The 18779-nt window shown below is 31.2% G+C and overlaps 1 protein-coding gene across 3 annotated transcripts in view; it reads right to left on the reverse strand.

Annotated features, from left to right (window-relative positions):
* REV3L (REV3 like, DNA directed polymerase zeta catalytic subunit) overlaps window positions 1–18779 on the reverse strand; it is a 177894-nt gene that overhangs the window by 86666 nt on the left and 72449 nt on the right. For all 3 annotated transcript variants that reach the window (XM_081293750.1, XM_081293751.1, XM_081293752.1), the window contains 6 exons: window positions 18283–18443; window positions 10590–10686; window positions 7259–7353; window positions 6387–6491; window positions 5255–5339; window positions 5019–5167 (listed from right to left, as the gene is read on the reverse strand). In XM_081293750.1, the coding sequence (XP_081149876.1) occupies window positions 5019–5167; window positions 5255–5339; window positions 6387–6491; window positions 7259–7353; window positions 10590–10686; window positions 18283–18443 (692 nt within the window). The remainder of the gene's footprint in view (window positions 1–5018; window positions 5168–5254; window positions 5340–6386; window positions 6492–7258; window positions 7354–10589; window positions 10687–18282; window positions 18444–18779) is intronic.

An 18779-nucleotide genomic window follows, 5' to 3' on the forward strand; every position in this document is an offset into this window, starting at 1 on the left:
GATTTCAAAAGCATTCAGTTTAAAATCTTTAGAAAGAAATATTTTTGGGGTGAATATTTAGTCTTAGGACATAGGTGGGATAATAATGAATGCTTAATAAAAATAAATAAATAGAAAAATAAAAAACTCATTTAAAAAAAAAAAAAACTTGAGAAGACCAATAAAAACAAAAGATGGCCTGGCAAGTTGGCACATGCCTGTGACTCCTGGGGAGGACTTGGGAGGCTGAGGGAGGAGGATTACAAGTTCAAGGCCAATACCTCAGTAACTTAGCAAGACCCTGTCTCAAAATAAAAATAAAAAGGGACTGGGGATGTAGCTCAGTGATAAAGTGCCACTAGGTTCAATCCCCAGTGCCCTCCCTTCAGCCAAAAACCCCAAATCCAAAAGCAACAACAAAAGCTGGTTCTCTATAATTAATAATAATATAGACAGATGACAAATAATGATCAAAGTTATAGAAGGCAATGAAAATTACATTAGGAATAAAAAGGGAGAGTGCTGACCAGTGTGATTCCACATCATGTACAAGCACAAGTATGGGAAGTTATACCCCATGTATGTACAACATGTCAAAAAATTATTCTATTGTCATGTGCAACTAAAGAAAACAAATAAAAAAGAGAGCTAAATGAAATGTTAACATCACAAACAAGTTTATAACAAAAACATTTTAAAAAGCAGAAAAAACAGAAAAATTCTTAGAAAAAATATGACATAAAACTGATTCGAGCAGAAATATAAAGCTTGAGTAGACCTATAACAATTACGGAAACTACATTTGTTTAAATCTACCTTCCTTACCTCTCACTCTTTAATACACAAAATCTACCCACAGAAAATTATACGGTACCAAGTATGGATAGTTTCACAGAAGAAATGTATTAAATCTTCAAGAAACAGATTGTTTCAATCTAATAACAATTCTCAAAAAGAGAGTTAAAAAAAAAAAAGGGGAAAAACTCCACAACAATGAGGCCAAGTACAGTTCTTTCTCAATTATTAAAACAAACAAAACTAGAAAAATAGGTATATCAATATTTATAAAAAGACACCACATTGTGACCATAAAAGATTTATTTCAGGAGTATAAAGGTAGTTTATCATTAGAAAATTACAAATTATTTTAATGTAAAAAAAATGTGGCATTTATACACAATGGAGTATTACTCTGCACTAAAAAATGACAAAATCATGGAATTTGGAGGGAAATGGATGGCATTAGAGCAGATTATGCTAAGTGAAGCTAGCCAATCCCTAAAAATCAAATGCCAAATGTCTTCTTTGATATAAGGAGAACAACTAAGAACAGAGCAGGGAGGAAGAGCATGAGAAGAAGATTAACATTAAACAGGGACGAGAGGTGGGAGGGAAAGGGAGAGAGAAGGGAAATTGCATGGAAATGGAAGGAGACCCTCATTGTTATACAAAATTACATATAAGAGGATGTGAGGGGAAAGGGGAAAAAAAACAAGGGAGAGAAATGAATTACAGTAGATGGGGTAGAGAGAGAAGATGGGAGGGGAAGGGAGGGGGAGTAGTAGAGGATAGGAAAGATAGCAGAATACAACAGACACTAGTATGGCAATATGTAAAAACGTGGATATGTAACCGATGTGATTCTATAATCTGTATACGGGTTAAAAATGGGAGTTCATAACCCACTTGAATCAAATATATGAAATATGATATGTCAAGAACTATGTAATGTTTTGAACAACCAATAATAAAAATTAAAAAAAAATTATTTTAATGTAATTGACAACATTAACAGAATAAAAGAGAAAAACTGCTAATTTAAATAAATTCAGAAAAGAATATTTGATAAAACTTAATATCAACTGTGACTTAAAATACAAAGTTCTAAGCAAACAAGAATTTTAAAAAATATTAACCTGATTAAGGCACATCTACCAAAACTCTGTAGTAAATTTCATACTTAATAAAATATAAATGCATTCAGTTTAAAGTCAGGAAAAAGAGTATTATTTCCACTCAACATCATCCTACAGTTTTTAGGCAGAACATTAAAACAGGAAGGATAAAATCTGAGCATGAGAAGGGGAGTAATTAAATAGTTACTTGCAAATGATGACTCTATACACTGAAAATTCAAGAGAAAGTATATCAAAACGATTAGCACTAATACAAGTTGCTGGATTAAAGACTAATACACAAAGGATGCTGGCATTCCTAAATATCAACAATTAGACAATATAATTTTTGAAAGACAAATTTACAACCACAACAATGGAAAGGTACCTGGAGTATATATAAAAAAACACATACCAATTTTTATGATAAATCATAAAATTATTGAAAGACGTGAATGAATACTGAATAAAATGAAAAAAAAATACATTTGTAGATAAGTTGATATTAAAAAAAGTTTTTAAACTAGTTGATAAATTCAATATAATCCTAAAGTAATTATTCACAGAAACAAGACAATGTAATCCTAAAATTAACAAAGGGACTTTTTTTAAAGGATCAAGAGGCAAGACAATTCAGAAGCTAGATCAGAAAGATATGCCTTGACAAGAGTTTATAAAAAACCCTAATTAAAAGAGTATAATATTAACAACAAAAGGAATATAACAGAGGGGGGGATCCAGAGGGACACAAAAACTCTGTTGAATGAATATATTGAACTAGCTGCTTACACTTATACACAAACACAAATAATATACAATTAGATTATTACTTATGTAGGTATTATTTCAATTGAATTAAAGAAGGGCTAAGTGGAAAAAACTAAATCATAAACACACTAAAACCTTAAGATGAATATCGAAAACTTTCACGACATCAGTGTAGAGAAGGACTCATAAACCAGGTACAAAAACCAAACTATAAAGGAAGATATTGTTAAATTTAATATTAAAATTGAAGACACACAAAACACAAAAAATACATACATTTTATGTGTGTGTGTGTGTGTACTTTTTTTTTAACAAGAGAAAGGGAAAAGAAGCTATAAATGTTTGCAGGAAAAGTTTTGGTAGTGAGAAAATACATCTATAATAAATAACATGTTAAGAAGAATCCTAAAGGGCCTTGACAGTTAGAAAATGAAGATTAAAATAAGGTACCATTTCAAAAGAACTAGAGTAGCATACTTTTCATATATATTAGTATATATTTATTATTTTTATACTATAAAATGTTGTTGAGGCCCCTCTTATCTTGAAAAACTGCATGTGAACCAAAATGACTACTGAGTGAAACTTTCATTATTTTGTTACTTATCAATCACATATAAGGTAAATGCAATTCAGAACCACTGTTAGAACAAATGCTATATGGGTAGAGTACAGTGAAAACATTCTAGCATCCAGCAAATTACATTTACATGTGTTCTGTAGAGAAACTCCTACACACAGCCATAGGAGATATCGCACTACAAAGCACAAACCACTTAAAAATTGTAGAGAATCTGACAAACTGTTGAGTTTTAAAATGGAACACTGATAAACAGTTAAAATGAGTGAACAAGAATAGAATTTCAAAGTATAATGTTGACATAAAAAGACAGTTCACATCATTAGTAGTTTTGAGTAATGAAAATGAAAACCACAATAAAATACCATTTCACTCACTCTATGATGACGACATTAAAGAAGACAGATAACTCCAAATGTTTGTTAGGACATACAGCCACAAAGAACCTCAAGTATAGCTGGTGGGAGTGTAAAGCAATGTAATTACTTTGGAAAATAGCTTGGCAGTTTACTTAAAAGCTAAATACAAATTTATTATATGACTACCAATTCTACTCACTGATACCAACTCAAGAGAAATGAAGGGGAAAAAAAGGGAGAGAATTGAACAACAGCAGGGGAGGTAGAGAGGGAAGATGGGAGGGGAAGGGAGGGGAGGGAGGATAGTAGGGGATAGGAAAGGTAGCAGAATACAACAGTCACTAATATGGCATTATGTAAAAATGTGAATATGTAACAGATGTGATTCTGCAATCTGTATTTGGGGTGAAAATGGGAGTTCAAAACACAATTTTAGTCAAATGTATGAAAGATGATATATCATGAGCTATGTAATGCTTTAAATAATCAATAAAAAAATAAATAAAAAAAATAAAGAGAAATGAAAACATATATTCACACAAAGACTTATACTCAAATGTTCATAGGAACATTATTCCTTTTTCTCTAGGCAAAGATAACCTTTGTAATAAAGTTATTCTCAAACTGATTTCATTTGCTATTGTTTCCATTATTTTATAACTCTTCTCATGATATTTATTCTACATTTTATGTTTTACTGTTTATAGCAATATTATTATCATCAATCAAAAGTGAAAATAATTCAAATATTCATCAAATGATAAATGGAAACAAAATATGGTATATCCACATAATGGAATACTATTTGACAGTAAAAAGGAACAAATACAAGTAGATACTACAACATGGATAAAACTTGAAAGTACTATATATACTAAAGGAAGGAACAAAAACTACATATTGAGTGATTTCATTTAGATGACATATCTAAAAAGGACAGATGTAGAGACTTGAGAAAATGGATTAGTAGTTACTTCGGTTAGGGGTGGGAAGGTTCCTACCTGAAAATGAACACAAGAGATCCTCTGAGTTCATGGAAATGTTCTAAAATTGGATTGTGGAGATGGTTGTACTTTTCTGTAAATTTACTATATCTCAATTAAGTTGCTTAAAAATAGTATTGATTGAAAAAAGCAAGGTGCTTTATCTATGCCATGCAGGATACCATTTATATAAAATTAAAAATCTAAAATAACAGTTTACATTGTTGACAGATAAAACACAAAATCATATTTGGCAATAGTTTGCACCAACTTTAGGACAGTACTTACCTATCAAGATATTAAAAGAGTATAGCAATGGGAGAGAGAATTTTTACTATATCCATGTTTATTTCAAGGGGAAAAAAACGCTAACAAATCAAATATTAATATCTCATTGTTAAATACACAGATGTTTATTGGACTATATTCTGTATGTTTGAAAAGATAATCTCACCTTTGCTCAATTCTGTGTCTTTGTGGACTTCTATCATATTAGCTGGTGTACACTGAAGCATTTCAGGAGTCAGAACCTCAGAATGCAATGTTAACTCAGCAGAGAACTCCTGGGATATATCGCTGTAGTCCACAGATCCTGATAATGTTCTGCTTAATTAAAACATATCCTTTATAACAAACTAGACAACAAGGCAATAAAATTAGTTCTGAGATCTATAATAAATAACCACTTACACAGAGAAATCATTCTGTTTGAGAATTTCCTGAAGTTTCTTCTGAAATTTTTTTTCACTTTCTGTTGCTGGCAACAACCTGCGATCTTTGAATTTTAAAAGAGCATTAAAAAATGTAGATAGCAAACGAATAAAATATTTTTCCTTTCTTCTATAGCAGCTTGAAATTTTTTTGACAGTAATTTCCTATCTTTCAAGATCTTGACACATAAAACACTACCTACATGTAGTCCAATTACAGAATCAAACAAAAGAGAAATGCTTGTTACTGAAGTTATAAATTAATTCAATAATTTTAACTTAAATCTAAGAGAAAAACATTGCTGTCTATCTATAAATGTATCATAGATCCAGAAACCAGAAATTTTCCCTTTGTAAATATAATCTTTCTCTTCTAAAGGGCACACAAATTTTATCAAAACATTTTTAGTGCCATAAACATTATAAAAATTTACAATTTTATTGGATTTCAATATAGGGCTTACTTCTATATCTTAAATAGATTTGCCTTTGTATTGTCTCATTCTTTGACCTTCATTTAAAAAATTTTGTTGTATTTATGGTATTTACTTGAGCCCTCTCAAATTCCTTTTGAATGTTACAATATTTAATAGTAAATGAGTATTTTCCTCAGAACTGTATGTGATGATCAAAGCAAGAGCTGATATGACATTCCCAGAAAATAATTTGGGGCAGCATATTATCAAAGCTTCATAAACTAAATGGTATTTCTAAGTTGAGATTCATGGTTGGAAATACAGAAAGCTGGAACACACTAGAAGAGGGAAAAGGAACAGAAAGTAGAGCAAGATAATAAAATACAGTGAGAACCAAAGACAGTAGAGACATCAAATTCTCATGGAGAATTTTCCCACTGTAGATTACAGTTGTAAAGAAAGAACTACTGATTATACGGCAATGACAATAGAAAAAATACATAGAAATTTTAAAGATAATTTGAAAAGTAAAATCTAGTGCTAAGGGAAAAACTCAAGGGCTAAATTTTCCCATTAAAATATTAGTTTAAAACATCATTAGAAATGATGTATTCTACTGTCATGTATAACTAATTAGAACAAATTTAAAAATCAAAAATAAAATAAAACATTATTAGAGTATTATTAGGTATATACCTTGTGATTCAGGTTGGCTAATTTGAGAAGTTTCATTTCTGTTTCTTCGTCGTTGTTTTTCATCTTCCCATATGGCCTGTAAACCAGGGTTTCCACCAATTTGAGCTGTAATCACAATAATACTTCAATATTACAAGGGTCACTGTGAATAATTCTTGCTTAAGAAATCTACTATTTCTATAATAAACAATGCCTATTAAGAAAAAGAATTATCTATTTTGTGTAATAATGGATAAGCTATCTCAACATGTATTTTTAAAATTTGTTCTTGTTAGATATACATTGATAGTAAAGTATATTTTGACATATTATACATATATAGAATATAACTCATTTAATTCTATTCTTGGGATTAAACATGATGTGGAGTTTCATTGGTTGTGTATTCATGTATGAACATAGGAAAGTTATGTTTGATTAATTCTACTGTCTTTCCCATTCCCACCTCCTACTTTCCCTTTATTCCCCTTTGCCAACCTGTATTTATTATGTTACTCCTGTGTTAGTTTTCTTTCTATGGTCTCCCCCAAACCCATCAAGGAAATAAAATTCAAACATCTGACCATAGTTTATAGATCTTAGGGTTTCCTCCCTGGTATATAATCGGAAGATAAAACAATTAAAAGTCAGAGTATATTAAATTATTTTATATTGGCTCCTTTTATTTAATGTCATACTTATTTTAGTTTTATACTCATATAAATGAAAATATGAGTGAAAAATAACATTCATTCCTTCAGAAATACAGAAGAAATCTTAAAAATATGTTGCATTCTTTTTCTATAATATCTTAGTTCTCGGTAGTTTTCCACTCTACTTTGATCATTAAGTTTTACAAATAAAAATATATATAAAAGTAATTGAATATGTACTCTCAATATCCAGACGATTTAAAATGTCAGCAGCTACAGCATCCACTTCTAATTCACAAGTACTCTGTGGTTCGACACCTTCCAGTTTTAAAGAGCTGTAACAAAGAGATATCAAAAAACAACAACAAAAAACCATGTTAGAGAAAACTTTGTAAGATTTTTCTTACTCATACAAGATTTCACGTTTTGTAGTAACAGAAAACCTAGTGATATTAAATTAATTTACATTTTTTATGACATAATTGGTATTATTATATATATATACAAAAGAAAAATAGAATGAGAAAAATACATTGAGAACCTTGGCAGTATATTCAACATATTTTGGTTAATTGTATTTAATATATAAGGACTATTCAATGTTTTAGTATGAGATTATGGTGCAGAGAAGAATGGGACAGGATAAAGGAGGATAACAGTATATGCATAAAAGACCCCACACATATAAAATCAGTTGCCTAGAGGCCTTTTCTTCAGCAATAATAAGTTTTCCAAAAACCAAGGAGAGAACATGCAACAAGAGATGAGGGAAGCTAGCATACTAAAAAGTAAGCAAGATAACTTCTTGTTCTTCCTGCCCTCAACTACAGTTGAGCTGGGGAATGCTTTAAAATTCTTCATAACCATAGAATTGATAAACCACATGAATGCTGCATGGTGGGATCATAACTAGCAACAATAATGACACCAGGTCATTAATTTATTTATGAGAACAGAGGGTTATTTCCCACTAATGCCCTTTGACTCAAAAGCAATTGTTTTTTCATTAGAGCCACTGAAGAAAAGACACCACATAATTGTCCATGCTTACTAGAACAAACAGGCAATATCTAGTATAAATTCCATTTTACTCATTTTAAAATTGACATCTTCTACCAAACCCGACACCAAAATGAAAAGGGGAGATCCATGACTTTACCTGAAAGTGACTGACAGTATATATCATTAACATTTGATTTGAAATGAAATGTCTTCAATATTTTAAGAGAAACAATAGTAGGACCTCTTTCCCTAAGGAAATTTTGATGGGACATAAGAAATTAATTTATTAGGGCTGGGGATGTAACTCAGTTAACAGAGCACTTGCCTGACATGTGTAAGGCCCTGCGTTCAATCCCCAGCAAACGCACAAAAAAGAACAGAAGTGAATTTTGTTACATCACAGAATTTTCATATTCAGACTTATATGTGGATATATATTCGTACACATGTATACATCTGTACAACATCCATACATACACATGTATCTTTTTACTATTGATAGAGGAATGGCATACTAGCTAAACTATCACAATAAATTCCTTTAGTGTTCAGAAAAAAATAATTCCCAAAGTAGATTGTTCTTTTTGTTCATACAATTTCACAATATCAGTTTTGCCATGAACGGAAGTGTCAGATAAAATAGTTTATAGTCAATAATTTACTTTTTTTTAAAGAGAGAGAGAAAGAAAGAGAGAGAGAATTTTTTAATATTTATTTTTTAGTTTTCGGTGGACACAACATCTTTATTTTATTTTTATGTGGTGCTGAGGATTGAATCCAGTGCCCCACGCATGCCAGGCAAGCACGCTACCGCTTAAGCGACATCCCCAGCCCAAACAATTTACTTTTTATACTAAAAAGTTTTGCATGCTGAAAGAATTATACTGTAAATGTCAAAAAAAGAACCTTCCAGGAGTAGCACTTTTGTTCTGGAGATCTGGGTCCATGGTAGAGCGCTTGCCTGGCATGCTTGAAGGCCTCAGTTCGATCCCTAGTACTACCAGTAAATTTGTCACAGAAACTTACAACCATTTATTACACTTATTACAAAACTACTTTAGACATTCCAGACAGGAAATGATCCCAAAGAAAGAAAACTGACTTCTGATTTAAAAATTTGTTTCCAACAGGCAGAAAAAGTATGATAAAAAAACTTTAGCATATACATGTAGACCATTTATTTTAATCACTGAAGGTAGATAATATGGTGCCAGTCAGACAACTGTACCTCTCTGCATATTTCTGTTCACAGCTTAACTTAGAATTATTGAGGACAGAGCTCAGACATGTATTAATTTAAAAAATCTTTCCAGATGATTTTAATGGGTAGCCAGTATTAAGATTATTGAAGTTAGAAATATTTTTGATAGTTTATATTCAACTAGTTAATAAATTCACATTTTCTTTTCATGAAATAAAAAAATAAAGTCATTAAAGATACAATTTCTTCCTTGCATTCTTTTTTTTTTTAAAGAGAGAGAGATAATTTCTTTAATATTTATGTTTTAGTTTTCAGTGGACACAAACATCTTTGTTTGTATGTGGTGCTGAGCCCGGGCCGCACGCATGCCAGGCGAGCGCGCTACCGCTTGAGCCACATCCCCAACCCATCTTCCTTGCATTCTTAAAAAGTATCAGGTGACAAGTGAAAAGGGGAAAACTATAACTATCCTGCCACTACTCAGCTGACCAATAAAAGGATAAAGAAAGTTTGGGCAATGCCATGTGGTATAAAAGAGAAACCCCTTAGTTCTATGTAGATAAAACTACTGATTTATGTACTGATTACAGACCAAAGCTATTACTGATTAACTTAGACAGGTGCCAATTATATGCCTGCCTTATGGTGGAAGCTGCTGTCCCCAGAGCCTGTTCCTCCAGGCAGAACCTCCTTGCCAGCTGAGCTGCTGGGAGCAAAATGAAAAAAGCCCTGGGAAGAATACAACAGTCACACTTTCAAAATTGATGTTGTTTATCTTATATTTTCTGACTTCCCTTTCCCCAATTTCCTTAACAAGTCAAATGGAAGGAAATGTAATAGAAAGATAGTTGGCCTTTTCTTTGCTACCCAGATTGTAGAAGAAACCATATTAACCTAGGGAATTCTATACATTTGGAGTATAACATTCAAAAACATCAATAAGATAATTGAAAGAAACCACAATTATATTATTCATTAACACAGCATGTCAATACATTTATTTTCATAAACACTTAATATTTAGAAATTTGTGGGGTTTTTATTAGAATATTTGCTTATTTCAGTTTTAAGTTGCTATTTATTATAAACATTATTTTTTTTACTTTATGATAAGCCATAAGATCTCAGTTTAGAATGCATAATAAAGATGAATGCTAGAAATATTACAATCTACCACAGATTTATTAATTAGGTAATAACTAGGTACATTTCATGATCTGATTTTTAAATCTACAATTCTTTGTAACATTGAGATTTGCTTTATTGTTAAACTCATCAATTAAAAAGGCCCAAAATATGGTACCACTGATTTATCATCCCAACTGGGATACACATAAAACATTCATTTCCTTTACCACATTAACTAACCTTGGTATTTCACCTTCTTCCCACCAAAATAAAGTACCAGGAAGGGTATTTCCTGATAACCGATCCTTGCATGATCCAGTTGCATGTGATGTATCACCTAGGTGTAGAAAGGTAAATTTTTTATGACTTTTGCTGGCAAAAGGATGAATCTGGAGACTATCATGCTAAGTAAGTGAAATAAGCCAATCCTAGAAAAACCTAAGGCAGAATGTTCTCTCTGATATTTGTATGCCAACATACATACATCAGAAGGGGAAGGGTAGAAATTCAGTGGATTAGACAAGGGAGAATGAAGCGAAGGGAGCAGGGGTGAGAACAGGAAAGACAGAAGAATGAACGGACATAACTTTCCTATTTGCATACATGAATACACTACCAGTGAAACTCCACATCATGTATAACCACAAGAATGGGATCCTAATTAGAATAAGTTATACTCCATGTATGTATAATATGTTGAAATAGAATACACTGTTGTGTGTATCCAAAAAAGATTAAAATAAATAAATCAGTCCCTATAATTTACATATAATTATACTTTAAGTAAAATAATAATATACAGTCTAATTCCTAAATTATGTCCTAAAAATTCAACCTAAGAGGAAAAAGAAAAAAATATTTATTATTAACTCCAAACTCAGAGCAGAAATAAAAATATTTGCAATATATAGACAATATATAGAAATGGCTACAATACTCTCATAATAAAAGAATGATACATTTAAAAGTGCTATTGTATCTCATTTGAAAAATACAGAATTATGAGTTTTTATGGACTTTAAATTCCTAAGGTACTCTGGGCTTCAATAAAAATTCTAGTGGAAATTTCACATGAAATTCGAAAGATACTTTGATAACAAATCCCTAAACAAAAAGAAAATACACAATGCGTTCCAGACATAATGGGTGGTAATAGTGAGTGGAAGCCTAGGTAAATGTGAATAAAATTTGACCTGGATTTGAAGGGGAAACTACACGTCTGCTTACAGAACCGAATTTCAGAAACTGAGTCCCAAGGTAATAATGCCTTGGAAGGAGTCTCTAAATTTTTGAACTTTTTTTGTTACCTCCTGCAGAAATTTAAATTTTCAAATAAAAGAAAGCCAAATGAGTGGTATCGAAATGAATCCTAACATTAAGAAAGAGTAAATTCACAATTCTCTTTAGGTAAATTTAAAACTTTGATTTAGTTAGTTTAATCATAAAATGGTATAATTAGAATGAGATAAAGCACCATCATCTTTCAACAAAACAGATGCTAAAACATGCAACTGATTTTATACAAATTCTGGTTTTAAAAGGCTTTTGGGGCTGGAGTTGTGGCTCAGTGGTAGAGCACTTGCCTGGCATGTGTGAGGCCCTGGGTTTGATCCTCAGCATCGCATATAAATAAATAAGTAAGCAAGTAAGTAAGTAATCCATTTACAATTAAAAAATATTTTTTTTAAAAAATAAAAATAAAGGGGCTGGGGATATGGCTCAAGCGGTAGCACGCTCGCCTGGCATGCGTGCGGCCCGGGTTTGATCCTCAGCACCACATACAAACAAAGATGTTGTGTCCGCTGAAAAGTAACTAACTAACTAACTAACTAAATAAATACATAAATAAATAAATAGATATTAAAAAAATAAAATAAAAATAAAAATAAAAGGCTTTGGATAGGGCATTGGTAAGAAATTACTTCGCATTTTTAAATTTATTATTTTCTAAGAAATTTATATCAATAAAAATATATACAAATTACTGATTCAGGGTTACCAATCACATTACAAAAATTCTAATTTCAGGGATGGGGATGAGCTTAGTGAAGAGTGCTTGATGCATGAAGCCCTGGATTCAATCCCCAGCATCCCCTCTACCTCAAATCTTGTTTTACCAACACTCTGGGTATTGTTTCAGCATATTTCCCTAGGAAATATGAAAACATGCTCATTTAAATATGTTCAGTAAGGTGCAGTGGCACATACCTATAATTCCAGCTAGTCGGGAGGCTGAGATAAGAAGATTACAAATTTGAGGCCAATCTGGGCAAATTAGGGAGGCCCTGCCTCAAAATAAAAAATAAAAAGAACTGGCAATGTTAGCTTAGTGGTAGAGAGAGCCCTGGGTTCAATCTCCAGTACTGCCCAAAGATCAAAACAAATAAACAAAAGAATCATATATATAATCATCCCCCCACATATATTCATAAGTATTATATATACATATAATTTCTTTCAACTATAGATGTTAAAGATATATAATATAAAATGACTCTGGGATACTCAAAATATTTATTCCATTTAAGTATTTTATAGACTTTAACAAACTATAATAACTAGTACCATTTCCATTTCATTTGGCAATTGATTATACAATTGAATACTGGTACAAAATTATAAAAATGCATATAATATTCAAATTTCTAAATATTTTTCACTTTTGAATGTATTTCAGTTTCAAAAGTAAAGCTACATTAACAAGTAATTAAGAGATATTTCATTAATTTGTCTTATAAGATAAAAATACTATTATTTAACTATATAATACATATTTATTTGCCATAAGAGCTTTACTCTTAATTGCAATATTTGTAACATGACAAAGTAAAATACAAAAGATTATTTACCTAATCTACCTATTCTCTCCATGACTGTCATATAACCATTTGATTTTTTTTTTTTTTTTTGCAGTACTGGCGATTGAACCAAGGCATGCTTTACCATCAAGTTATATCACCAGTATTTTTATTTTGTATTTTGAGACATGGTCTTGCTAAGCTGCCCAGGCTGGCCTTGAACTTGTGATCCTCCTGCCTCAGTCTCCCAGCGGCTGAGATTACAGGCATATGCTATGATACCCAGATGTAGTATAACATTTTATCTTATACCAAATAAAACCATAATATTCATATGATGAATTAAGATGTAAATTTTATTTTTTCAATTTGCAATTTTCCCTAGTTTTAAAATTTCTTCTAATTTCACACAATTTTGCCTTTAAATTTGTAAACATTTTCCGTGCTTTTTTAAAAAATCACTTCTAATTACCATTCCAATATTATCATTTTGTAAAACCAAACCAAACCAAACCAAAACCAAAACCAAACCAAAAACAAACCAGTTTACCTAAATTTGCTAATTCAAATTTCTCTCCTGCTTTTTTATTTATTGAGGGTGGGGGGACGACTTTTACTGTACATACTCTACAAACTTCAATTCCTCAATCTTTAAATCAGCTATACTTGGCACTGACAGCCAACTTGTGGCCCCACCCCAATAATCTTTTTATTTTAGAATAATTTTGGATATAAAGGCAAGCCTCAAGAATAGTACAGAATTCTGAATGTAGATTACCTAGTTTCCTTTATTTTAAACACCTTTATTACCATGGTACAATGCAGAAACTTACACAGAAGATTGCTATTTTTATTTGAATTTCTATAGTTTTTCCATTAATGTACTCTTTCTATAACAGAATCCAGTCTAGGGCACCATGTCACATGTAGTTGCACCATGTCTTCCTAAACCCTTCTGGTCTATTTCTTAGTTTTTCCTTCTGTTTCATGTCTTAATAGACATGAGCATTAATAAAGAAACCCATAGAAGGACCTCCAGTCTAAGTCTGTCTGATGTTTTTTTTCATGATGAAACTATACTTGGCACTGACAGCCAACTTGTGGCCCCACCCCAATAATCTTTTTATTTTAGAATAATTTCTATGGGTTAAAATTCTATTCAACCCATATGGGTTAAATAAATTCTAAGGGCTATGGGTTTCTCGAAAGCATATCACTGATGAAGTGCCCCTCCTATCTCATCGTATTAGAGGATACACAATATTCACATGTACTGGTGACATTTTAACCTTAAGTTCAGTTCAGTTCTATGGGTTTGAGGAACAAGTCTACATCTACCACCACAGTATTATACAGAATAATTCTTTCATCCTAAAAGGTCCCTGTACTTCAATACTCCCCTTTCTGTTGATACCTGGCAACCAATATTTTTTGCTTCTACAGTTTTACCTTTTCTAGAAGGTCATATGAATAAAACTACACCATTTGAGTCTGGCTTCTTTTACTTAGTAGAATGCTTTAAAGTTTCATCCATGTTGTGTGAATCCAAAGTTTGTTCCTCTTTCTCTCAAAATAGATAGTATCACAGTTTATCCAATTCCTTGTTCACTGGACATCTTTGTTGCTTTACATTTTTAGCAATTATGAATAAAGTTACTATAAACATTTGTATTCAGATTTGGGTGGAACTAAAAGTACAAGTGTTGGGTCATACTATGTCTATATTTAATGTAATGAGAAATCACTGAACTATCTTTACAAACTGACTGCTATTTTTGCATTTTCATCAGCAATGCACAAGATTTGCTATGGTTTCACATGTTGGCCACCATTTGTTATCCTTACATATTTTGAATTGTAGCCATTCAAACAGGTATACTGTGGCAGATCTTTGTACTTTGAATTTACATTTCCCCATATTGAATAACATCTGTTTATATGTTTGCCATCCTTACATCATCTTCTTTAATGAAAGTATTCATTTGAGCCTTTTGGACATTTTAAATTTGGTTGTTTTTATTTGAATTTCACTAGTTTTCTTCTATACTGTTGATTTTTAGAAACCATTTATGCATTTTAGATATAATTGTTAGCTATACAATTTATAAATATTTCTTTTGCTCCATGACCTTCTGTTTTCATTCTTTTAACATTTTTTTTTCCACAGGGAATGACTTTTTAATTTTGATAAAATCCAAATTACTGATTTTTTCCTTTCATGGATCATTTTTGTTTTGGGTGTTTGTTATTTCTAAAATCTCATGGTCAAATTCAAAATTGGGAAGATTTTCCCCTTTTTTTTCTTCTAAAAGTCTGATACTTGTACATTTCAGTCTGTAAATCATTTTAAGTTAATTTTTAAAAATGTATAAAGTATATGTGTGAGTTTTATTTTCTGGCACATAAACATCCAATTATCCACTATTATATACCGAAAATACTATTCTTTCTCCATTGAATTACCATTGTACCTTTGTCAAAGTTAAGGTAACTATATGAGCCAATTATGAGCTGTTTCAAATCTGGGCATATTTCTGGGCTCTATCTAATCTGCTCCATTGGAATATGTATGTTTTTTGTATCTTTTCACCAATACCATGTTGCCTTGATTCCCACAGCTTCTGTAGTTTTGTAATAAGTATTGAAATTGAGTGATGTGACACCTTCAACTTTTACTTTTAAAACATCTCTATACTGTAAAAAATGAGTATCTCCTGGATATAAAATAACACAGCTTTTACAAAGATGCAGTTTTGGGAGATTGAGGGACTACAATCCCTGTAGGAAAGAAAGGCAATGATCTTCCTATATCGATCTTCATTCCTTTAGGCTTCTTTCTCTACATAGAAGAAAGGAGCAACTAGGCAGCGAAGTCAACCTCATTCTACTTTAGAGGATTTCTTTCTTGATAACCACAGGAGAGCTATTTAATACATAATCAGGTTGATTCTGAAGATTTTATACTATTCTCAGATAATAAGATGAGAAAAAACTGCATTTAATAATCTAACTGTCATCTAAATTTGAGGTTCTTCTATTAAAATAGTAGAATTAGTTATTTTTGTTTATACTTTAAAGGGTACCTCCTATTATACTTTAAAGGGCCCCTAACTTGTGGGCTTCAATGATTCAACATTTATATATTTAAAAAATGCAATATTTGTAATATTTAATATGTTGTCAGCCACAAAATGTTTCCTTTTTAAAAAAGGTTTTATTGTATCAAAGTTGTTCCACCTCAAGATATTACTAGCACGTTGGAGAGGTAAAACAAATACGTTATATATATATATATATATATTAGAACTTTACAAATAACATCCTTACTTGATAAGGATTCTAAATTTCAGCTTTTCAATCTATATCTAATAATTCCAATATCTGAATTCTCTAAGTCTAGAGTATATATGTTTGTATATTTGCTAGGTTTTACTCATGAAGACTAGTTTTCTGATATGACTAGTATATTCTAAACTTTGTGCTGAACATATTATACTTGAAATTTTAAAATTTGAGATCTACAGTTAAAAGAATTTCCTCTAAGAAGATCTGCATTTGCTTTTTTGCTAGACCTGAGAATTCTCCCACACCAGCACCACCTCAGATCAAGTTTTAGATTTGGAAATCTCTTTTTTTTGTTTAGGGAATTTGAAACTGGAGAGATGAACTATCTCAAAGGTGTTTCACTTCCCAGTCTGCTCGATTTAAGGGCATATCTATTAGAAGTCCTATCTTATTCTGTGGAGAGTTCAACCTGACAGGTAGCCCTGAGTTTTGGTTTCTGTCTCTCACATCTGATAGGGTTATTGCAGAGAAGATTCTAAATTTTCAAGGATTTATAAATATCCTCAGGGCAACAGTTGCTCTCAGCACTATTTTTCTTTTGTTCTTTCTTTTGTTCTTTTTAGTTGCACACAACATATTTATTTAGACAAACATGAAGCATATCTTATTCTAATTAGAATCCCAGTCTTGTGGTTATACATGATTTGGAGATTCACTATAGTGTACTCATATGTGTACATAGGAAAATTATGTCAGATTCATTCCTCTGTCTTTCCTATTCCTGTCCCATTCCCTTCCATTCATTCCCCTTTGTCTATTCCTTTGGCCTGCAAGTCTTCATGTTTACAAACTCTTTGATACATTAAAAATTTTATTCTTTCAATTTTTTGCAGCCTTTAAATGTTATTTTAGCAGCAGGATTGATTCCCTATAAACTAGTCTCGCTATTCAAGGAAACCAAAAATCCTCCCTTGCTACGTTTCAAAGCACACTTTTGGTGTGATAAAAAGGGAAATTAAACCAAAAGAGACTAGGTGGTAAACTAAGAAACAAAAATGCTAATCCCTGATTTATTAAGTTTGGCAGAAAGAGAAAAAAAAAAGGCAGTTAGAATGTTAGGGCTGGAAGAAAAATGTTAGTTTTGTTTGACAAGTAGAAGGGAAAGAATTTGATGAGAATGAAAGGATATTAGACTATTTGACCCAGAAATTCTGCTCCTAGGTATATGGCCAAGAGAAATAAAAATACATGACTATACAAACACTTGTAAATGAATGTTCATAAAGGCATTTTTTCATAGTAATCAAAAGGTAGAAACAATCTAAGAAGTTCATCAACTGATGAAGAGATAAACAAAATATAGTATATCCACATACAGATTATTGGGCCATAAAAAGGAATGAAGTATTAATACACACTACAAAACAGATGAACCTTCAGAATATTATGCTAAACAGAAATATTACATGAGTCCATTTATATAAGATGCACAGGATGGGTAGAGATAGAAAATAGATTAATTGTTCCTTAGTGGTAGTAGGCATGAGAAGCTTGTTAAATGGTACATATTTCTTCCGTAGATAATCAAAATGTTCTAAATTTCTGGTGATAGTTGGGCAAATCTGAATATACTGAAAACCTCAAATTATCATGTGAATTTTATCTATATAAATCTTTTAGAATTAAATTTTCTTTTTAGATGCTTTCCCTGATAATTTCAAATCTCATTTTGTATATTTTAAAATTCTTTTTCCATTTAGCATTTATTTTCTAAAAATGTTATTTTATAAATTGTTACTTATGTAACATTAGTTTCAAAGTCTTAATTTGAACTTGAAAATTAACCTTACTTTTCCTTCTTGCTTTTCGGAACTTGACAGCAGCCAGATTTATTAAATTCATTCCATAGAGATTGTAGTCAATGAAGAGCTGTAGGAGGTAGGGAATATGTGCTTCATGTGGCTGGTAAAATTTATTCATTATGGCTCCACTTTGCAAAAGTTCACATATCCTAAATTAGAAAAAAAGAGTTATAAAATTATGTTCTCTAAAATGTTAAGCAAAACAATTATACATACATGGAAGTCTGGGCTACATAGAAACTTGTATATGAATGTTCATAAAGGCACTGTTCATAGTAGTCAAAAAGTGGAAACAACCCAAAATGTCTATCAACTGATAAAGACATAAACAACACGTAGTATTGTCCATATATAAGACTTACTGGGTCATGGAAAGGCATGTTCTTTGTATAGAGAACAAAACGATCTTTCACTACATGAAATTTTCATTTCAATTTTATTGGAAATTTGTATTCTGTTAAAAATTAAAAGCTTAAGTCAAGTTT

This window comes from Spermophilus citellus (genome assembly GCF_964194105.1).
Source record: "Spermophilus citellus genome assembly, chromosome: 5".
In the NCBI taxonomy this organism is placed as follows: Eukaryota; Metazoa; Chordata; class Mammalia; order Rodentia; family Sciuridae; genus Spermophilus; species Spermophilus citellus.